This window comes from Xiphias gladius, chromosome 6 (genome assembly GCF_016859285.1).
Source record: "Xiphias gladius isolate SHS-SW01 ecotype Sanya breed wild chromosome 6, ASM1685928v1, whole genome shotgun sequence".
NCBI lineage: Eukaryota > Metazoa > Chordata > Actinopteri > Istiophoriformes > Xiphiidae > Xiphias > Xiphias gladius.
In genome coordinates, this window is record NC_053405.1 from 5354378 (window position 1) to 5379296 (window position 24919).

At 42.6% G+C, this 24919-nt stretch overlaps 1 protein-coding gene across 1 annotated transcript; it reads left to right on the forward strand.

The window, feature by feature from the left end:
* The first annotated feature begins 4770 nt into the window (after window positions 1-4770).
* On the forward strand, window positions 4771-23861 carry hps3 (HPS3 biogenesis of lysosomal organelles complex 2 subunit 1). Its single transcript, XM_040128503.1, has 24 exons — window positions 4771-4879; window positions 6152-6377; window positions 6504-6575; window positions 7199-7292; window positions 7494-7567; window positions 8196-8408; window positions 8683-8752; window positions 8984-9072; window positions 9537-9648; window positions 10329-10482; window positions 10578-10660; window positions 11073-11247; window positions 11577-11658; window positions 13678-13838; window positions 16148-16256; window positions 16818-17083; window positions 17826-18003; window positions 18383-18616; window positions 19811-20008; window positions 20338-20541; window positions 20864-20968; window positions 21398-21604; window positions 21764-21851; window positions 22960-23861. The coding sequence occupies exons 2-24, from the start codon at window positions 6327-6329 to the stop codon at window positions 23085-23087; spliced, it is 3147 nt and encodes a 1048-aa protein (XP_039984437.1). The 5' UTR covers window positions 4771-4879; window positions 6152-6326; the 3' UTR covers window positions 23088-23861.
* Window positions 23862-24919: the final 1058 nt, after the last annotated feature.

Consider the following 24919-nt stretch of genomic DNA (forward strand, 5'->3'; position numbering starts at 1 on the left):
TGCGGGAGACACCGGTCGGGGCGCTGATCACGGCACCCGCGCCTTGGCACGTCGCACTGGTCGCTGCGAAGTGTCAGCCGGCGAAATGACATAGCAAGCTTAGGGAGGTGCCGGTCCACAGCTCGGCCGAGGTCTGCAGGAAGCCACAACCCTGGAGTACCTGTCAGCACCGGGAGTGGGGGGGGTAGAGGGTGAGAGAGCAAGAGAAAGAGAGAGAGAGAGAGAGAGAGAGATGCTGCCTTCACGAACTGAGATCAAACTTGGTCCGCATCACATACAAGTACTTACACGGAATAACAAACTCAAACGTGACGTGCCAGAGTGATAATTTAACGGGTAACTTCACTGTACGTTACCACAAACATCACCGAAGGACATATGCTGTATGGGAACACTGATTCTGCGCTCATGGCTTGAGGCTCCCCTCATTCCTCCGCTGTTGTCATTTTACCGTCACCGTAGCCTAAAATGAAACTAGTCCGGGGAAAGAAAAAAAAAAGAAAAAAAAAAACGAGATCTGAGCAAATAGTCTGTATTTAGCCGACACGACACAGGCCGCTTGATCACGCAGCTGCTCGCAGGTGGCTAGCATGATTTAGGCAGAGTAGCACCGGACACCGTGGCACAGTTTGAAAAGCTTTAAACGCTGTTTATTTATTCTTGGGGGCTCGGAAATTAAGTGAATCCACAGAAACGCAAAAAATAAACCACACGTCGTTACCAATTTCAAGTGACCGCTACATACCTTCGTTACATTAGTTAACTTGTAACGTAAAAACTGACTGGAAAATCATTTCCAGCAAATGAACTAACGCTAATTTTTAATATATATATATATATGTGTGTATATACGCTCTTTCCTCTTCAACTGTAGCGAGGAAAAACTCTCCAGTACCGCTAACGCCGCCGTCTTCGTTACTTTTTCCGTTACCGTTCATTCGCCTTGTTTTCCGCGCCACCCTTTCAAACTAAAACACTTCAGTCCTCGCCGGAAGCTACAAAATAAAAGCCATAAAACGCAGCACAAAACACGAGCCAGGCGCGCCGCACGAAATAAACAGCGTGCAGAGGCCTGCATGTGTTGGTGTACCTATTTGTACTTGCGAAGGTGTTTCACGTTTCTCCTTGTGCTGAACGAAGACGTCTCAGCCTAACAAACGGCACATGGACTGCACGTGAAAACATTTTCTCATGTGTCTTACTCGTGACCCGGTATTCTGCTTTGGTTTGGGGTTTTTTTTTTGTTTCTTTGTCAACTCCTGCCCCACTGTGGTATTTTTCAGTTACTGCACCAGGACCGTGACCTGCAAAGCACACAGTTACCATGCAGAGATTTTGTTTTTTTTTAAAGGCTCTTATTTTCCTTTTTCACCGGATACCAACAACCTGCTGGAGCCTGTGTTAAATATTCCTCTAATTTCAAACCGTGTAACTGTGAGCCACACATGCATTTCAAGCCAGAGCACCAAATGTTCATTTGTAAAAATATGTATAGCTGATACATCCTGTATCTATTAGATTTTTTTTTAAAAGGATAAAGTGTGGTTGAAATATTCACTTTAATGCACCATAAAATGTTATCACGATTTAGTCATTGGGTCACACAGAGAAATTTAATTCTGGAGCAGTCCCACGACTGTGAACGTTATTGTTTTTAAAATTTAATTGTTGTAAAATTAAAGAATATAGCAAATCAAGTCAAACTGAAATTGAATTTATTATAAGGTATGATGTCAAAAAAGAAAAAAAAATAGACTAAAACAAAATCAGACATCAAAACACCAAAACGGATCTTTGTCCACATCCATGTCCTGTTAGTTGATGTGTTCATCAACATCGAACAGTGAAATCACAGTGTAGAAATAATTTGAAAATGGGTTACGGCCACACAAACCTCGACTGTTTTCTGGCGGAGATGTCTCTGTTCGGCCAAATTCCATATTTAGCTGATTCATGGAATTCAGTAATCCAGTACGCTGCTTCGGAATATGGTGAATCAGGGGGTCAGCGTAGGAGTGAGGAGGAAATGGATTGAAAGTGATTAAATTTCACTGATTTAAAAAAGCTTGAATATTGTTGTTTGATTACGAACGGATAAGACAAGTTATTGTTTAATTAGTCCAACCGTCAGGTCTTAATAATATATCTTTTGGTCATTTGGTCCTTTCTCAGTCCTCTTACAGCCCCTGTTATTGTCTTTCACCCATGGTTATATTATTTTTTGCCAACTCATCTTCACTCTGCTTTCCTAAATATTTTACTATTATTTTACTCCTCTTTTCTCTCCTCTCCCTAGCAGTGGGCTTGCCATTTCCTGTTTGCTACAGCTGCAATCAGAAATATTCGAACCCCCCCAAGATTTTAAGGATTTCTCAATGAAAGTTTTCTCAAAGAGCAAGATTCCGCTTCAGATGACTCCTTTATGAGTTGAGTGATACATAAAATCAACACAGAGAATGCATGATGTAGTATTTGTGTGTAACAGTATATTTTGTTAAGATAGCCATGTCACAGTTATTCAACCCCTATATAATATTGTTGTTTTCAAAGCTGTCTGACAGTTTTTATGGCCTAAAGTGGAGTTGAAACATAATTAAGCCTTTGGGAACTCTTTAATGATCCTTCATTTGCTTCAGCTGTGATGCATATATATATAAACCCCAACCATGAAGGTATTTAAGGTGAGCTGCAATCACGGGAAAGACAAAGGAGCTTCCACAAAAGATGTGAGAGGAGATTATTTCATCACACCTGAAGGGCTGTGGGTACATGAAGATTTCTAAAAAAATTAATATTCCAAGAGACACCATTGGGAGCATTATAAGGAAGTTTACAATTTATGGAACAGCTGCAAACCTGCCTGGCTGTGGAAGAAAGCCCAACATCTCATCAAGGGCCCTTAGCAACTTAGTCAGAGCAACTGAGAGGAAACCCCCGTGTGACTGTAGGACACCTACAGGATGACCTGATGAAGGCTTGTACAAGTGCCTCAGTGGCAACTATAAGACGTGCACTGAATAAACAAGGACTTCACGGCCGGACTCCAAGAGGCACTCCACTCTGGACCACAAGGAATGTCAAAAGTTGACTAGGATATGCCAGGAGGAATTTGGAGGAGACTACAGAGTTTTGGGAGAAATTTCTTTGGACTGATGAAACCAAACTGGAACTGTTCGGACATGTGGAAAAGCGGTATATGTTGCGTGCGAAAGGCCAGGCTTATGACCAGAAGAATGCCATCCCCACGCTAAAGCGTGGAGGTGGGTCATTGAGGATGTGGGGCTGTTTTTCTGCGCCAGGTACTGGCAATCTTGATCGTGTACCTGGCATCATGGATTCCCAGAAACACCAGGCCATTTTAGAGGAATGTGATGCCTTCTGTTGACAAAATTTAAACCTTGGTGCTCATTGGACTTCTCAGCAAGACAATGATCCCAAGCCCACCTCCAAATCAACCAGCGCTTGGTTGAGAAAAAGATCCTGGAGTGGCCTTCTCAGTCACCAGATTAAAATCCGATTGGGAAGATCTTTGGTGGGATTTAAAGAAGGCAGTTGTAGCACGGAAGCCATCAAACATCACTGAGCTACAGGCTTTGGCACGTGACGACTGGGCAGCGATTCTGATCGAGAGGTGTAGGAAGCTTGTCAGCACTTACCGAAAACGTTTGTTAGAAGTTATAAAAGCTAGAGGATGCGCCACACAGTACTGAAGCTGGGGGTTGAATAATACTGCACATGTGTTAAGAGAATTACATTTTTCATTTGAACTTCAAAGTTAAGTCAACTTCTGATGTCAAAACAACTCAAATGTATCAATAAATATTTTTTTTGTTGTTTAATGAGGTTTTTTGGTCATTTATTGTCATTATCTTTCATCCACATCACTATAATGTCGTTTGAGGTGAGGGGGGGGGGTTTGCATAAATTCGGATTGCAACTGTAAGTAATATAAAATATGAACCGCACATGCAATTTAACTGATTTGTATATAGTTATCTGTCCATATAACTTATTTTTAAAACTAAACCAACAGATCATTACCGTTTTAGCATTTTTAATACACCGACGTGTTTCTATGAAGAGTTTTTATACTTTAAAAGTGCTGTCCCACTTCAACCTGAAACCCCCTCTCCCAATTTATCTAACGCTGTCAGGTTGACTGGGACAGTGCTTCACATCTTTTAAAAATCTGTTTAGAATAGATACCATCTCTTGCTATATGTTTTAAGACATTAACAGAATGAACATTGTTTAAAAGAGGAATTAGATTGTTGTTAATTGTTTTAGCCCTTATTCCAACAAAAATAGCATTTCATGTGTCGGCATCAACATCTGTTGTGCATCAGTATGAGGCAGTTTTAAAAACTGACACCACAACACCACCGAGACCTGCTGTCCAGAGGACATTCAGTAGTGACCCAAGAGCAGCTGTTGTGTTTGGCTGTCAACACTCGCACTGTAAACTGTCCCGTTCAACCTGAACACACCTCACATCTGCATGTTTGGAATATAAAAGTCACAGATCACCGATTTGAATTGATCTTTATTTCGAGATTTTTTTTTTTTTTTTGTTTAAACAAAAGATCGTTTTGGAGCTGAAAGCGGTACGGAAAAACATATTGTGAAACAAACGCCTAAAAAGACAGAGAAAATGAAAATCATAACAGAGTCGGCTCCACCCTGGAGTTTATGACGGCTCGACAGCCAATGGGAACGCCAAACGCCATCCGTTGCTGGGACGGCGGCCAATGAGACTCAAGAGGAGGCGGTCGCTTCGTTGTTGTGGTCGACTTCCTGCGTTGCAGCGTGAAATCAATAAACCGCCGCCGTGAAGACCGAGGCAAGCAGGAAGGAACCGGAGAAACAGACAGTAAAGAAGGTAATTCACTAATAATCCAGCCCTCATTCTGTGGCAAGGCCACGGAAGTTGATCGGTAGCTAAAATGAGAATGAACCGAGGATGAAGCGTGTTAATCTGAGTTGAATTGAAGCACCCGGAGCTGCTGCTGCTCACAAGACTGCGGCATGTGATATCGATTAGGGAAACCCACCCTGCTTGACACAGAGGAAGCTTAAATTCAACATACAAGTTAGTCTTGTCTTTCCCTTTGTTGCACGTTTGCTGCACCGTTGGTTCTCTGGCATCTTCTTTTGTCGCTTTAACCTTGATGGTTGGGTTTTAAAGTGTCAGAACTGGAGTTGATCACATGGAGGTCTGGCATATTTCGATGTGATGGTAGGGAGCATCCGGGAGAGACTGAGCTATGCACAGGAGAGTTTCGACTTGGGGTTTTCAGTGGATGCGACGACCGGTCGGTGAGGCGACCGCCGGTCATTTTATTGTTGTTTTTAGTGTTCAACTTCACAAAGCTGTCAGTGTCAGTCATAATGCAGCCGTGAAGACCCAGGAAAAACAAACAATAAATGGTAGGTTCATCCCCCCGAAAGTGCAGCCACTTCTAGTTTTATTTACCCGGTGAACAGCTTTCTTTGGAACTACTTTCTGCCAAATAAAGAGAAACTCTGTGGATTATCAAGAGTAAGAGGGGCATTGTTTTTAGAAACGTGTTGCAAAAAAAAAATTCATTTACCTCCATTGTACCGGGCATGTGAAATTCATGTAAATGTTTATAAATGACATGTTCTTGGTCTTGTGACTTCTTCACGTGAGAAAAACATTTGCCTGTATATGAATTTTTGACGTGTAAAAGAGAGTTTGCATGTGATACTACATGTTAAAGGGATATTTTCACATGGGATGTCGCACTTTCCAAATCTGAAATATCTGAAAATCAGTGGTGCCCACATCATGTGAGCATATCTCAAGTGAGATGTCAGCGAGCCGCATGCGCCTGAATGTGAATTCCTCACTTGTGAGATGCCGTTCCACATGTGATTAAACACGAGAAATGTGTTTTACATATGATAAAAACACGTGTGATTTTAGTATCTGCACAGTCACACACCACGAGTGAGAAAATCCTGCATAAGTACTCTGTGTAGTAACCAAAATCCCAGATCATGATTAGATATCTATAAAATGTCGAACTCTAGTAAGAGTCTACTGTTGTAATGGAAGATTACATTGGAATAAACTAAAATGCTTGTTAACCTTGTTTTTCTTTTTTTTCCTTTTTTTTTTTTTTTTTAGCAGTAGCAGTAGGTGTCCTGCTGGATGACGCCTCCAAGAAGCCCACATAAAAGGGAGGAGGACTTTATGGATTTCTCAACGTCATAGCACCATCAGAAGAAGAGAAAGCAGCAGTCAGAGGCTGATAGACATTTCCAGCCTCTGTTGAACTGAAAGTCCAGGGGGCAGAGCAAACATGGTGCACGTCTACAACTGCCATCCTTTCGCCTCGCAGCAGATCGTGCAGGTCAGTGGAGCCTTAATACTATAGATCCTTTTTTTTTTTTTAATTATAGATTTTTTAAAGTAAACACTAATCACCATTGATAATTTTGCACTAGTCTTATCTACTTTCCCTCCCTCTGTGGCCCAGGTGGAGCAGGAGCCCGGACTAGTCTGTTGTGGAGGTGGAACCCTGTTCGTGGTGGCTGCTGGGGGATGCAAGGTTGCCTAAAACTATACACCAATATTCTTTATGCCAAATAATGAGACTGTTATATCATCTTTTGAACCTGCATTACTGACTTGCAAGAGTGCTATTATTGCTGTCTTACTAGATGCCATACAATGCTAAATGGATACACATACTGAACAGAAGCCAGAGGCATATTAGGAAAATGTGACTGATGCAGGCCAATATCTAGACTTTGAGGCTAAAATCATTAGATATTAGATGCTGGATAGTTGGTATTAAATAACTTAAAATCTGGCCTCAAAACAATGTATTTCTGCCATCATTTTGTTCTTGCCAAGGTGAAAAACAGCGTCTGAAAATGCATTAAACCAATATGAAAACACTTTTAAAGTCCCCACTGACTCTCAGAAAAGGGAAATTCTTTCAGGGACAGTTGCTCATTAACACAGAGATACGAACCTGTCCTTTCAGTGGGGTAGAAAGCATAAAATAATTAGAAAAGAGGTGGTAAGCCCTAATACATCAATGTAGATGTCTGCATATTGTGGGAATATTCATGAATGGCAGCGCTGATCATCTTCATTCTTGAGAGGTGACCTTTTGGAAGTGGAAGTGTTTTCCGCAGGAGACTGACTGTGTTGTACTGAACCCAGGTGGAAGCGTACAGTCTGGAGGAGGAGGGCTGCCCTCTCATCTGTCGCTTTGCCACCATGGGCTCTGTGAGGAGGATCCAGCACAGCAAGATGGGTAACAGTTCCCCATCTACCTTAGTCAGCCTCGGCCTCGGCCTCTGCGGCCGTAACTACACCAGTAATTTGCTGTTCACGCGTGGCAGCTCATTGGTTTTCTGTCACACGTAAGCGGGGCAGCTGACAGCGGTAGTGATTACAGTGTGAGTTGGAGAGAGAAAGAGAGAACAGTTTAGCATCCTGGCTTTCTCCCATCCAGGAGACTACCTGGTGACCATTGAGGAAAAGAACAGCGCCACCTACCTGAGAGCCTACACCAACTGGCGATACCAGGTACGCGCCCACCAGCTAAGCTTTCTCAGACATTCTTTATATCAAAGTGCAAAGAAACATAAGCAAGTCCCATTGTACTTTTTATAAACTTTTTTTTCCTAATGTTATGATATACAAAGATATTTGATCTTTAATTAAGCAAAATTTTCACTTAAATGTGATCTAAACACGCGATTAGAACAAACCATATAGCAGCCTTTATTTAACCAAAAAAAGAAAATAGAAAAGAAAACAGTTTCTCTATGAGGGAAAATGCCTGGAATTACAGACACTCTGTTGTGGCAATGACATTAAACCTGGCTTGGCTTGGTCTTGGTGCACGGATTTGCCTGGCAATAGTCGCAAAGACAAATGAGCTCTTATAAAGACCTTTTAGGCCCACCAGTCCAGTCCAAAGTAAATGAGCAAACTGTAAGAAAGCAGCACAAATATGAATTAAACTGAGATCATGAAGAAAAAACCGCAACTGCATCTGTCAGCGTGGTAAGAGTAGTTCTGTTTAGCTGTGTCTGTATATGAAGCTTATAGTTAATCTGCCACCTGTATATTTACTGGACTATAACCTTACCGCCTTTGTCACCTGTATTCCATGTATTTTCATGTATTAAATTTCTTGCTCTCCATTCAGGCCGAAGAGAGAGCCCGTGTCGGGGTGCGTTTGCTGGGCCACCTGCTGCGCGGGGCATCTGTGCGGGGCGGAGTACAGATGGAGATCATTGAGATCCCTCTGTCGGAGCGTCCCGTTGCCGTGGCGTGTTGCCCGATCACAGGAGACCTCCTGGTCGGCTGCGAGAACACTCTGGTTCTGTTTACTTTGAGGAGGCAGAACCAGCAGAACCTGGTAAGAATGCAGCTGCAAATGTAGGAGTTTGCCTCCTTTGTGGATCTTAACGTAAACTACCTCCATTTAAAGACACGATGAAACGGCATGTTTACTTCTTTGCCTACTAGTGCAGGTTAAGGTCACCATTACAGATTCATAGTTTTTGATGAGGTTACAGTTTTCCAGGACATTAAAGTGCAAATATTATTGTTCGTTACCTACTCTAATCAACATAAGTGAACTCTTTGATACAATAAATGTAATTTTTTTTCTTTCTCTGCAAAAAAAACAGCAGAATCAGAGTCAGCAGAACCTTCAGAGCCCCTGGCTGAACACTCAGCAGAGCCCCAGTCAGAGTCAAGGTAACTCAAGGAAAGTAACACATAACTGTGAGCACACTTTCAGACAAAGACTCGTTTTCTTCTAAAACCTGTATGCAGTCTTTAGAACCTGGAGTAGAGTTTTTCTAGTTAGCACCCCGAAAGAAGAAATGAAAAAGGAAACCCTTTTGCAGCGGAACCAGGATGCTCTCTGACTCCAAGACGGTTTCCTCCTCTGACTAATCTGACCTTTCCTGGTTTTTCTGCTCGTAGGTCAGACCCCAAGTTCAAACCAGAATTTTTCCATCCTGGACTTTGAACGCTCGGTCATCGTGCATCTTCCAAAAATCAAACCTAAACAGGTACTTTCCGTCTATTCCTCGGTTTTTTAACTCTTCATCTCTTTTTGTGGTGTTTGTCTCCATGGCCCAGTTTATTTATCTGCTACGAAGCGATAGCAGTAAATAGCACCCACGCTAGCGGCTCACGTATTTGGTTTCTCTTGTTGATTAAGTGCTTAATTGGCTCAAGTAGGTCTAGTCCATAATAACTTTATACAACAGTATAATTACTTTGTTTATACCAAACAATAACTATAATCTATCAGCACTAACTGTGCTTTACATTTTTATCAGACACTGTTATATTAATACATGTTAAAATATGGATTCTATACCCACACTGTGTTTCAAACAAACAAAAGACTTGTGTTTGCTTTTGTTTTGCTATTTCCAAAGTTTAAACTACTAAAGTGTGTGTGTGTGTGTGTGTGTGTGTGTGTGTGTGTGTGTGTGTGTGTGTGTGTGTGTGTGTGTGTGTGTGTCAGGTGGCGCTGTGTGGAGGGTATGTAGCAGTGCAGGCAGAGCTGGAGGTGCTGGTACTGAAACTGGATGCATCTTGTGAACAGAAAACCCTGGACGAATCATTGGACCAAAAAAGTATTAATAACACAACGTCTTCAGTGTCTTCAATGCTTGATGCCGTTGTCTGCTTGTTTTTGGTTACGTTTAGTTGACAGACCGTAGGAAAGCATGGCTTTAACCATTCGTGACGTCACTGAAGGTAGTTTTGAGTTTACTGCCTGCTGCAGTTACTGATCCAGAAAAACCTGATTCTGGGGCAAAGGGACGATGCTCCAATGAGACCTCATCCATTTTGCCCACTTTATCATAGGGATTCTTAAATTTGCCACTATAAGGCCCGTTTTAAAAGGGGTGAAATTAGCTTCTGAGACCATAACTACTGCTGTAAAAAAAAAAAAAAAGTTCAGTGGTGTTTGTTTTGTAGCTACCATTATTGCATCTGGCTGAGGCTTAACTGCAGCTGACCAGTAGGGATTCTTGTAGGTTTGTTGTTTTTTTGTTTTTTTTTTAAGATTTTAAAGGGACTAATGACACACAACAAAAGAAAACCATAGATTTAAGCTCTTTGTGTTTGCCACAAGCTGTTTCATAAAGTATCGTCATGTTTTTTCCCCTGTGCAGCACAGGCACCAAGATGTAAGTTTAGGTACCCTAAACTTGTATGTATCCCTGGGTGTCACTGGCCAGCCTCCATCCCTGGTGGACCACGTGAGAGAATCATTTGTGTCTGTCTGTCTGTGTCCTTGTTTGTGCAGCGGATCATCACGAAGACCTGACCGACTTTATGCTCATTCCGAGGCACCAGGAGTTGCTCGGCGATCGAGCCAAAGACTGCGACATCCCTGTCAGCATTGAAAAGACCGGGCTGGAGGACAAAGGGCAATACACACTGTCATATGTCCTTTTCAGGTGTGTGTGTATTTTTGAGGCGGAACTTTAGATCAGCTGGCAGAATATTTCCGCCAGTTGAGGTGTATTTAACCTGTGTCATTCCCCTCCTGCAGGCGTTTTACTCCAGAGTTCTTCCAAGGCTGCGGTGTGGAGGAGATGCAACTCCACTCCCTGCAGCTCTACCCGCTTTTCACCGGTGAGTACAACATGTGAGACACAGGCAGGTGGATCATTATCAGTACTGACTGCCTGGTTTTACGAGGTTGCTATATAAGTAAGTTTCAGCATCTTTCAACAAGACAGAATAGTGCAGGTTGCCGAACTAGAATCAGTAAAGTGACACTTGATTCTCGAAAAAGTTCTCAAGTTGATCTGTATTAAAATCAGGTGAAATGACATAGAAAATTAACCATTTTAGGACTCCGTAACAGACACAATTACTTTTAGAGATGGAGCTTTCTCTGCAATATTTATATACAAGTTTCAAAATTGAGTAGCTACCAAAGTTAATGCATTTTGGGCATGTTGATGAATGAATGTGTTTTGTGCCAGCTTGCACGTTTTCTGTGCGTCTCTCTCGCTACGTCTCTCTCTCTCTCTCTCTCCAGGTAACCAGTCGGTGCCCGCGGAAGAACCGGTGTGTGTGTTCTGCTTCGTCTCTCTCCCCAGCGCCGGCTACCTGTACAGTCTGAAGGGTGGAGTCGAGCTGCTCTCAGCCTATCAATATCCAGAGAAGGTCCTGGAGGCGGTGCTAACAGACCACCTGTTGCACGTGATAACAAAGTACGTCTCCGGTCTGCTTCGACGTGGAAAATCGCTTCATCTTTACTGAATCACAGCTTTGCACTGGAAATTATCACTACTTCAAATACTTCAAAAGTATTACTTTTTTCATCAAAACTCTGAAAACATGCAGATCTGTCTCTACAAAATGCCCAAGAAATTACTTTAAGACTCAATCACAGGGTATAATAATTCTAACTAAAGTTAACATGAGCTGTAAGTATGTGATCTTTTCCGTCTGCTTTTTCATTCACGTTCCTCGTTACCATAGTCTGAAGATTTATGTGTGGGGAAAATGAGTAAGTGTTCTTTCCGTGCGCGCCTGGTAGGAGTGCGCTGCAGTGTTTCACCGTGCGATGTGCAGCTCTAGCAGCCAGGATTGAAGACCCCTACATCGATACCACCATGAAGGTATGAGGCTAATCCTCGACTAGTATTTCCTGACCCTAGAGTCCCGCTCTGTAGCCTCCTTTAGCTGATTTTGGGGGGGTTTTAAAATCCCATTTACTGTACGGTTCAGCCTCACCGCTCCCATTAGTTCCATTTCCAGCAGCAGCAGCAGGCAGCTGGTTTTAGCATGCTACTTCTCCAACACAAAACAGCGGACATACAAGAGAAAGCAGGACATCCAGCAGCGGAAGAGTCAGAAATGTTTCTCAGGAACTGGCAGAGACCAAAACAGATCTGAAAGGAGAGTGAATGTTGGGCTGATATTCGTCGCGTTGACATAAACACACGTGCAACTGAAGGATAATGTTTCTACATGAATGCTCACACACACACACACACACACACACACACACACACACACACACACACACACACACACACACACACACACACACACACACACACACACACACACACACACACACACACACACACACACACACACACACACACACACACACACACACACACACACACACACACACACACACACACACACACACACACACACACACACACACACACACACACACACACACACACACACACACACACACACACACACACACACACACACACACACACACACACACACACACACACACACACACACACACACACACACACACACACACACACACACACACACACACACACACACACACACACACACACACACACACACACACACACACACACACACACACACACACACACACACACACACACACACACACACACACACACACACACACACACACACACACACACACACACACACACACACACACACACACACACACACACACACACACACACACACACACACACACACACACACACACACACACACACACACACACACACACACACACACACACACACACACACACACACACACACACACACACACACACACACACACACACACACACACACACACACACACACACACACACACACACACACACACACACACACACACACACACACACACACACACACACACACACACACACACACACACACACACACACACACACACACACACACACACACACACACACACACACACACACACACACACACACACACACACACACACACACACACACACACACACACACACACACACACACACACACACACACACACACACACACACACACACACACACACACACACACACACACACACACACACACACACACACACACACACACACACACACACACACACACACACACACACACACACACACACACACACACACACACACACACACACACACACACACACACACACACACACACACACACACACACACACACACACACACACACACACACACACACACACACACACACACACACACACACACACACACACACACACACACACACACACACACACACACACACACACACACACACACACACACACACACACACACACACACACACACACACACACACACACACACACACACACACACACACACACACACACACACACACACACACACACACACACACACACACACACACACACACACACACACACACACACACACACACACACACACACACACACACACACACACACACACACACACACACACACACACACACACACACACACACACACACACACACACACACACACACACACACACACACACACACACACACACACACACACACACACACACACACACACACACACACACACACACACACACACACACACACACACACACACACACACACACACACACACACACACACACACACACACACAAAATATACAGACTTTGACACACAGTCATGCGTGAACACCCACGTGACTATGATATTGTATCAGTCATGAACCTTTCAGCTTCATCGGGGCCATCGTCGGACACCTCCCTGCAGGCAGCAGAATGCTTTAATTAGGGATTCATCAGCACAGGTGATGTGTGTGCGTAGACATATATAAATTTATAAACCTGTTTTACTGTGTGTGTGTGTGTGTATATGTGTGTGTGTTGTGTATTTTAGCAAGTTGAAAGAACACACCATGCTGACTGGTATTTTCCTGGCGGTGGGAATCGATCCCGCAACCACGCCGGCTCTGGAGAGCCTTCTGTCACGCCCCTTCCTGTAAGACAGACGCCAACCCCACCCCCCTCAGTCTCTGTTGTCACTTTCAGGCCGAGCTGCAACGCAAGGAAACCCTCAAAATACTATCAGCCGAATCCTTAGATGAGGTTTCAAGTTTGATGTCACAGAACCAAAAGCTTTTTCTCGCAGCATCCAGCGAAGCAGCTTGTTTTTTTTTTTTTTTTTGCATTTGCCAGTGAAACCAATATTGCTAGCTATAATCTAACAGTGGCAATTATTTTAAACTGGACTATCAGTGAGGCAAGTTTCCCCTAGAATAAATTAGTTCGTAGATTCAACATTTCAAGGTGTGTTTTTGCCCTCACTTAAGACCCTCAGTCTAACCCCTTATTGGGGACATGAAGTACGACTCTGTCTAAAAAAAAAAATGTGGAAGTAAATGTACCAGGTGCTTTCCATGTGAGCTGCTTTGTATCAAAATAAATGCTCAAATATTTATTAAATTCCAACAAAAAAGAAATTCAAGTTTTCACTATTTCATAACTTCATTCTGGAAGTTAACTGTGGATTTGCATTGGTGCCGCTGATGCAGGAAATACACTGCATATGACCTGTGGTATACAGTAAATGCAACATATAAGGAGAGACAAACCATATAAAGTTTACAGCCTACAAAGACAAATCTTTACTTTTTGATTAAATTTGACAGCTGCCAAATATTTCCCTCCCAATTAATGTAATTTTTGCATTAGATAAAGAATTAAGCATCCTTAGCGGTTAAGGGATTACGTCTCATCCAGAAGCTGAGAAACCATATGGCAACATATCGAAAGCCTAAAACAGCCAAGGATTTCTGCTTGAGTCTATTTATGATCCAAATATCTGTCTGACTTTGCAGCTTGGTCTAAAAGGGACAACACACCCTGTTTTAGTCCCTAAACCTAGCCGACCATAACCTGCCTAACTGCCCTCAGTGTGTGTGTGTGTGTGTGTTTGTGTGTGTGTGACTTTTTGCTCACAAACTAATCACGTTTGGACTGAAATTAAAAGAAATGTTTTGAAATATACTCAGCTAACTTAATAATCCAGCTTTACGAGACAGGTTCTCGGTTTCTTGTGAAACATGCACACACACAGATATTTATTTATTTATCTATTTTTAATGTTATCATTAAAAATGAAACTACTTAATACATAAGTATTTTGGGCATTGCTGTCATCTGTGAGCCTCTCACTAGGCAATTATGGACGTTACCCCCACTGCCAAATAAATGCACAAGTCTCTGGCAGGTGACGTCGGAACGCCAAGAAGTCTGGTGTCACCCACCCCCCCGACATGGTCCGTGTTTCAATTGTAATCTTGCTGTGATAAATCTTGAAAGCAATTTTAACTAGAAGGACACTTAAGAGATTGCAGACCTCCGTCAAGGCCATTGTCAAATAACATACACCAGACTACACAGGAAAAGTTTGAAATTCATAGTAAATGATCCGGATCAACCATCATTTCCTTTCCACCGATTTATCAGCCATAACGGGTGTGTACGTTGTAGATTGTAAAATGTGCCTGTTTATAATAAAAACCCAGACCACAGGTTTGAGGCTACATGCTGCATGTGAGTAGCTGCCACGACGCACTCACACGCACGCTACACAGGCTATTCAATGTCCAAGGACCGTCACGTTACCCACGTTAACCTGTTAACTAACTGGCTCACTAACTTGTTTGTTTGTTCATGCAAAACATGGCACAATGCCCAAGATGTTGTTCTTTACTGGGAGCGCGGTGGTGATGCAGGCGCTGCGGGACCACGATCGCTGTATCACAACCTCCTCTCTGGTTTAGTTCTTTGGCATGCGCAATGTCATGACACTTGAGAAGGAACCACTCTTCATTGAACACCTGTTGTGCGTAACCTGTTTGTGCATGTCCCCTGTGTATTATCAGCCATTTGCAGATTTAAAAAAAAACTGTATTTGAAAGCCTTTCTACAACAGGAACGGAAAATGAAGGTAAAGGAACAGCAGGGAAGAATTAAACTGCTGTTACAGACATTTCTTGGTGTTTATAGTAAGGTCATTGTTTTCCTATAGTTTTAAAGTAACTTTAAATAGGAGATATTTAGGCTGAACCCCGGTTTTAATACTTCAGAATGGGGCCAAACCACTGATGCAGTGCACCTAGCTCCTGTTTACATTTCTAGTCACCGTCCTTTTGTGTTCACATCAGTGGTGCCATGAATCGTGGGAAATTCCCAGCTCCTCCGTGAAATAAGTCACGGAGGATATTGGGCTCCTTGCCCGGTTTGAATGTACTTCTCGTTACCCCTCTGTGTGACTGACCTCAGGAGCAGGAAGTGGACAATCTCTTCTCCCAAAGAAACCAGCGCAGCAGGACACGGATGGAACCTGTATGTGGTCGACACCGTCTCCCCCCTCACTCTCTACCAAGAGATGGTAACACAGACATGATCACTTTATTTACTGTTGTACAAAAAAGAAAAAAAAACTTTATCTGATGTATTGTCCTTGTGGTTGGGTTCCAGTTTACTTCATACATTTTGGCGCAAAATGTTGTTCATGAAATGCTAATATAGAAACCAGAACAAAAACCTACATTGAATTTGTTGAAAAATTAAAGAGAAGATAATGCAAATGAAAAAGGAGCACATGAAAAGACCACTGACTGTGTCACGCATCTGCACCGCAAAGTATACCTCATCAAAATCAAACATTTGCAAGCGCAATAAGAGTTATTCAACTTGTTTCTGTCGCAAATCAACTTGTTTCAAATATTTTCTATTTTTCCTGATTTTTGTGCAAAGGCCTCGCCTGTACTAAGATTAAAAAAGGTAGAATTTTTCTTACTGTACTGGCAGCTTGTTTTACTTGTTTTTAAGAAAGAGAGATTGTAGGATTCAATTTTATTCAGAAAATACAAGATAAAATACAGATTTTTGTCCGAATGTGTGGGTCTGTGTGCGTTTATGAGTCAGTAAATGTCTTGGCGTGTGTCAGGTTGAATACAGCCAGCACTACGCGGAGACCAACCCACAGGCCCGAAGCCTTCAGCACCTGCTCAGCGAAGCTCACCTCCTCCTCCGCGCCTCCTTACTCCAAACATCAGAGCAGCAGCAGCAGAACAGCGAGGGCGACTCCACCGTGTCTCTGCAGAAAGACACAGACAGGCAGCCTGAGAGACAGACAGCTGCACAGACGGACAGACAAGAACTGGAGGAGGCACTCAGGCAGAACTGTGCACAGCTGGGAGACTGTTACAGCAGGTGAATGAACTTTATTTGATTTTAGTTGAACTGTGTAACTTGAGATGAAATAAATTTTCCCTTTTTGTAAACTGTTGAATTAAACTGAACGGAACTGAGTTACGTTTGAGTAGGAAAACCCAGAGTGAACTTTGGAGTTTTGTTGGACTGTTTTTACGCGGAGACTGATTAACATCTGTTTAAAACAAAAACCTGACTTCTGACAAATCTTAAATCCCGAGAGAGAAACCCTGCTGACCCTCCCTAAAAGAAAAGGTCAAACTCTCACAACACACCTACACACATGCCTACACTATGGGACCAATGTCCTGTAAAACTTCCTTAAAAAGCACACTAATCATCTATAAATCTCTACACTTTAAACAAATTTAGGTTCCTGAAAACCCCTAAAAATTGATGCCTCAATTTTAACCTCGCAGCCTTAGGTGACACATCGCCCGAATGTTCCTTAAATTACCTGGTTTGACCTCTTAATCATTCATGTAAAAGCAGCGTGATGAGCGCATTTGAAACAAATTAGAGCTTTGCCCTTTGTCATTTCAGTTTCACTCATTTTATCCCTTAAAGTTACTCATTCTTTGGCCATTTTACATTAATCCTAATATATCTTTAATGCAGTTTTGAGATTTCCTTTCACTTGTCATGAATCATCATGTATTTTTGTATCAACTTTTATACTCTGTATACAACTGCAAACTAGTCATTGTCTCAGCACTAATTCTTTTCTCTTCCCTCCTATAAGGGGTAGCCAGAAGGACTGCCACCTGGCTTTACCGTACTACAGGATGTCTGGTCTGTCGTGCACAGAGGTCATTGCCAGGAACCGCCCACTCCCCAGCAGCCCTTGCTCCTATGGCCCCGGCTTCCTGTTTTACCTGACACATTACCTGTTAGAAGAAACAGAGCAGAGCCTCAGCCAGGTACACGACAGATGAATAAAAGCCCTGCACTACACTTGCGTCGTTCTTAGGCTTGTCGGTGTCTTCTTTCAAAAGACAGACAGATACGCTGTGGATGCTAGCGACTTTAACATGCCTCGTCCTAGCTGGGAATAAAGAGTCAAGTGATTGTTGTAAAGTAATTGATAAATAGGCAAAGACTGCGGATAAAAGTACACCGCATCATTTCATAATTACCAGTAAATGCGGAAAAAAAATTATGAATAAAAGCTATTTTTTATATCAGTTGTTTAAGAGCTTTGTTTTACGGCTGTGAAATGAAATAATTAGTGAAGCGAAATGAAACTAAATAAAAATGACAAAAAAAACACAAACAAACAACTTAATTCCCTCCCCACAGGAATCAGCCGATGAGGTCATAGACATTTTTAGCCAATCAGATCCCTCGGAGCTCATCGGCGTGTGCGCCAGCCCGTCCATGATAAACATCAGTCCCGCGCGGACGCTGCGAATTTTACAAAATCTGGAGGACACGGCGGGCGTGTCGGTTCCGCTGACAATCACCATGGCAACCATGATGCTGCGTTTGGACGACCTGCCACAGTACACACAGCTAATGGCCAGACACGCTGAGGTTAGTGGGGACAGAGGATGTGCCGTTTGTTGGATGAAGGGGGCGACCAGGCGAGGAAGACACTGAAGTCTGAACTTCTGAACAGCATGTGAGGCTATTTCAGTAATCAGACCTCCCATAATGCATACTGGTTATCAGAGCACGTGAGCATTCAGTGACTTCTGGCGACGGTAGATTACCAAGCACTGTGCGTTATTCTACCTGTCAGAAGTTTGAGTTTGAGCTACTAATGGCTACCTTTTTAAAAATAAGCTGATATAAGCTTTCCTAGAAGCATTCAACAGGCTCAGTGTATAATAATAGACGATATAAAAGTCGAAAAGTTTTTCAGAAAGTTGTTTTTTTTAAATACATTTTTTTTGTGTAAAATGTCAGAGATTTTTTCATTAAATAATTATTGAATATAGTACTTAAGTTGAAGAGCACGGTACATATTAGTGCTTCTGATACCCTGCAGTTTGCACTAAATCATATTGGGATGATAAATGAAAGTGCTCGAATATCTCACGCCCTCCCCATCTAGAAAATTTCTTACCTGCCACCAAGGGACAGACCTTCTTTTAAACCTCACTGTGATATATATTTCATTGTAACATGTTAACTTTTCGTCTTTACCAGTGTTGCTGACTCCTAGAGGATGTAATGAATAATTTAGCCTAACTTGAGATTTACATTTATTCATTTGGCAGAAACCTTTATCCAAAGCGACATATAAATGAGGTCCCTCAGAGCTGCCTGCTCTGATTCATGGTTTACTGGAGCTACTCAGCAAGTGATGATTTTTTTTTTTTATTGATAATGAACAAATGATTTAAAAAGTTTTTACCATTTTGTATGTGCGTCTCTTGATGCACCGTGGGAAGCACGCGCTTGTTTGTTGTCTAACATCATGTTGCAGCTGTGAACGCTAAACTTATGCTCAGGGTACTGCTATTGTGTTTTGACACAAAGCTTTAACATACTGTTGTGCATTTGCAAGTTTTTAGATTTTGTGCTTTTTTGTTAGTACATAAAATATGTAGAATTAATTCCTTCAGTAGTGGAATATACGTAAATATTTGTGGACACGAGGGTCGAGAAACCAGAGCATTAAAGATTTTAAGCCGTGATGCTGTCAAGATGGGAAATCTGGTTTGGTTGTTTCCTCTTTGTGTGTGTGTGTTTGTGTGTGTGTTTGTGTGTGTGCGCGTTCAGATGCTGCTGGTGTACGGTTTCATCGAGGAGCCGAGGCTGCTGCTTCACGGCGGAGGTGGAGGTCGGCACATACAAATCCGTCCCACAGCGCTGGCGCGCCAGCTGGCAAAGTCCCATCCAGCTCTACTGGTGGCTGGCATGGTGGCTCTTCATGAGAACCACAAAGTTCAGCTGGAACAGGCTGATCACATATTCAAGGTGTGTGTGTGTGTGTGTGTGTGTGTGTGTGTGTGTGTGTGTGTGTGTGTGTGTGTGTGTGTGTGTGTGTGTGTGTGTGTGTGTGTGTGTGTGTGTGTGTGTGTGTGTGTGTGTGTGTGTGTGTGTGTCATTAGTAAAATCAGTCCACTGGTTTGTCACATTGTTTACGTGTATTGACTTGGAAAGTTAATAAATAATAGCTCACAAGATAAATAAGAACAAGGGTTCTTTTTTTGTCCTTTTTAATCAGTTGTACTTACAAGATCCACAAAAGTATAGCAATGAAAACATATGTTTGCTGGTTTGTGTGTGTGTGATTGTGTGTTTAGGAGCTGGGCTACGAGAACTGCTTACAGGTGGACTTCTGGGAGGCGACGCTCATGGCCTCTTCGCAGGAAGCTGTCATCCAGGAGCTTCTGTTCCGACTGGCTTCTGTCTACATCGATCGACTGACATACACAAACTCGGATACACACTCCGGCCCTCCGCACGCGTCTCATAGACACGGGTCGCTGAAGAGCGCTGACGATCTGGTACAGTTACCTTTGTCCGGTAGAGATCTAGCTATCTGTGGCTTGTGTATTTCCGAACCGGCATGTATCGTCCCACATATGTATAAAAGGCTGTGTTTCATGATCTCACGTGAAAGCCAGAACAAACCTATAATATCCACTGAAGGTACTGATATACAATTTCAGTTGGGTGCAGAAGTCTGTGTGGTATTTGACCTCCCAGTATTGATTAGACGAAATCATAGGCATTTTTTTTCAGCATGTCATAAGGACCAGAAATCGGTTCATACGGTTATCGGTCTCATCCACCAAGGTGCCTGCCTGTTTTGTGTGCATGTTTCAGATCAACTCGTACTCCCACTTCGGTGCTCTGTACCCGTGGCTCACCGTTCTCAGCCCCCCTCGCCCTACCAGCCTCCAGCACCAGGAGGCGTTACACAAACTGCAGGTAATGCAGGACTAGACCCTATGCACTCCTTTTGGGCGACAACATCTGAGGTGGGCTTTTCTTTTTTTTTTTTTTTCGCACCAGAATTTATTCCCGGCAGAGCAGAGAAAACTCCTCGAAAACAACGTAAAAGCCGTAAGCAGAGAAACTCCGGGAATTTAAGCTGGTTTTAAATAAATGAAAACTTTTACAAAGAGTGCAATAGAGAAGTTAAAGAATTAACCAAGGAATGATATACAAATGAATAAAAACTTTAACAGAATCTTTTCAGGTTCCTGAGATATTGAACAATGTTGTGTTTTTAATTCCTTAAGAATTGAACTTTTTGAATCGTAAGAGAAAGATTGTGTTATTTCATCCTTTAAAACCTGCATCATCCCCCTTTCGGCTACTAATCTTAATCATTCCGTGCTCGCATCGTCTCTGCAGTCTCTCCTGTGCGGCCCGTCCTTGTCCGTTGGTTCTGTCCTGCCGCTGCTGGAGCGTCTGTCCGAGGAAACCTTGTGGGGCTTTAGCCTGCACCTCCTCAGCGCCACCAGAAGGGGGCAGTACGAGCGCAGCATTGAGAAGTTGCTGGACAGATGTCCCCAGGCCATCATAGCCTACGCCAATCACCAGCTACAAGACAAAAACATGGTCTGTACTGAGCAGTGGCCTGAACTGTGAAGAATGAATCTCTCTTTATTGCTGCCCTCGCTCTGTATCACGGCTGCATTTTAGTTCATTTTTTAAATTTTATAACCAGTTTCTCTCAAGAGTATGACCCTGCCTGACGGCCATGTCTGATCTTTGCAGGCATTATGGTGGCAGAAGCTGCTCCCGGAGCTTTGTAACCGGACGAGAGCTGCCGCGGACAACGGCATCCTATTGGCTGCTCTCAAAGGTAGAAGCTTTTCCCAGAGTACAGTCGGCCGAAAAGTACCCGACTCTCTCTTATTAAGTTAAGGCCAGACGTCATCTTGCTGCAGTGTTTGTCAAAGGGTATCCCATCATCATATATATACCCGAGTCAATTACCAGAGTGATAGTTTACTTGACAATTTGGCTCATTTTAACTGCCAGAAAATGAAATCAGGGCTGTAGTTACTATTGATGACACTGACGTGATGTCCAGGGGGTGTTAAAATATAAGGGGAGGTGATGTTTTAACTTTGATAGCCTTTGAATCCTTTACATTTAATGTGACCACTCTTTAAACCAACAAAATAGATAAATTGATAAAGGATTCACCATTTTTCCTCCTGAATTTTAATCCGGGCAGTAACAGGGAGGTTTGAAAACAACATTTAGATTTTCGTGATGGTAAATTTTATTTACGGAAAATACAACCGACCAGCTGAATACATACAATATGAAGAATGAAATGAAATGAAATGAAAGAAATCTTAGAGTCAGGGAGTCCGGCAGGTGAGTAGTTGGGACTCATACCTGACAGCTGGAAAGCTCTGTTGTATGTCACCCGCCTCTCTTTCCCTGCATTTCCTGTCCGTATCTCTACTAACTAAACAAAAAAAAAAAAACTGAAAGAATCTTTTCATTATGGGAGAAATGCAAAGCACTATGAAGCAACAGAGCGCGAATGAGCAACACTGTGTTTACCGACAATATTAATCTTGAAAGAAATAGTTTGAAAGTTAGTAAAATTGTAATATCATGCACTAAACATGTAAGCCAGTCACAAGCAATAAGACACAGTAGTTCAAATATTCATACCACCTTGTTAATAAAATTGGGGGACCTTCGACGTATGGCCTCGTGTTTCTCATTGGCAATGGCCGTGAGTTAACTGTGGGCGTTCTGACCCGCTGACACCAAGAGGTGACAAGCCTCTATTACACTTCACCACAACAGCTGGCTGCTTTATATCGATGTACTGTTTCTAATGAGAATGAAAAACACCAAAGAAACCGGGAGTGTCAGAAAAAGAGAGCAGCTCTGTTTCGATGTCTCGGCACCTGGGTTTAAACGGGGCTGTGTTTCCACGCCGACAGAGACGCTGGTGGTGGTGGCCATGGAGACGAGCCCCGCGGAGTTCCTGGAGCTCATGCCCGACGACGGCACGGCCGCGTACTTCCTGCCTCACCTGTTGACGTGCAGCCAGAGACACCTGCTGGCCTGAGACGACACGAACGCGCACGCAAGCGCAGAGACAAATGTGTCAACGCCTCCTGTATTGACGCGTTTGCCTTTGTCTAGACGTCGGAGGCTAAAAGTTGGAGGTTCGGCGTTTTGCTCACAGGACTCTTGACAGACGTTACTGAGGATGATTCAACCAGGCATTTGGTCGTTTAACCTCAGACATCATCATCATCAATCATGTAATCATTAGTATAACTTCCAGGGGAAGGCCCTGTTTCATATATATATTTTAATAATGGAAATACTTTCTATTTCCGTTTCATTTCAACAATATAGAAATCCAGAATTTGAGAATTCAGGGATAGACTGATGAATTTTTTCATTTAGTTTTTGTGAGAGTCTGCTGCACCTGTTGCATTATGACCCATATAAGTCTCACAGTGTTCTTTTGTTGGGATTTTCTTGCTGAACCAATGCATATACTGTATTTGCAATCTAGCCAATAAAACAACACAGCAGTGCAGTTACAGAGTTACATTTTTATTCAGAAAAAAACTTTCATGATGTCCTTGCGACGTGTTAAGTCACATCTTCTTTATGTTCCTGGGAGCTGCGGCCTGAATGTCTAGTATGCTTCTGTTTTCCTAGATTTTTCAGTTTGTTCTTTGTGCATGGACATTGTAACTTTTGTTTGTCCGTTGTTATTGTAACGTGTGTCTTGAACTTTAAGCCTAGAGCTTTACATTTAGAGTTCATAGTCCTGAAGTCCCAAGACCAGGAAGTGAGCTTTGAGCGCTTCGGATCTCTGGGGTGGCTCAGATTTTAGTGTCTCTGTGATGCAACTGTTTTTTTTTTTTCAGGATCGCAGAAATAGGTCCCTGTTTGTCACTCAAGCACCGGGCATTTTGGATTGTATCCCAAAGTTATTTAAACCAAACTGCAGTCAAAAACAAAAAAATTCCTTACTCGCCAATTCCTTTTTAAAACGAATGCTTTCAAGTGTTTCCTCCTCCAGAAGAAAAATCCGAAAACGGTCATTCCCGCTTTCACGACGTCCCATCAGGATCAGGTGAAACTCGTGTAAGTTACTAAAGAATAGGTATCAAGCTGCTTGCGAGTTTGACTGTGAGTGCAGGAGGTTGCTGATACTGCAGTCAGAAGACAATCACTTCGGCAAACCAGAGGTACCTTGTGATGCTGCTTCAGTTGATTGACATACTGATTAGAGATTTTTTTTTTTTTTTCAGTGTGTGTGTCTTGTTAAGTCACCGCAGTATCACCTGAGAAAGGAGGCCTGACCTTTAACAAGCACTTTGCATTTTTGACTCCGTCCAAGAAATGAAGATTAGATAATAGATCCATGTCATCAATCTAAGTCCTTTATCAGTAAAGAATTCTATCTGTTGCTGTTTAAATGCAAAGTTCAAGAAATTTCCTGATTTACTTGACTTGCAAAGACACTAACGTAGATCATTTTGATAATAATGGCCTAATTAGAATGATTACAACTTTATTTATATAGACTTGTCAAAAGGAAGTTACTAAGTGCTTTAGAAAAGATGTAAAATCCCCTGATGTAAAATGGGAAAAAAAAATAGTCAAGATTGAAATTTCAAAGAACAAATGCAGTAAAACCACAGAATAAAACAATTTTTTTTAAAAATTGAAATAATTCCAAAATAATGTTGGTGTCTATACGTCCCAATATTTTCTTGTTTTTTATTTTAAAGTCATACAGTATTTTGTAACCCAGGAGATTACTTTGGGGACAAATATTGGTTAAGTAATCAACTGAAAGTGACTCAATCATCAGGTTAATGTGTGTGACACTAGTGGTGCTTTTTTCTCATCAGTCTTCTTGACTGACCTTCG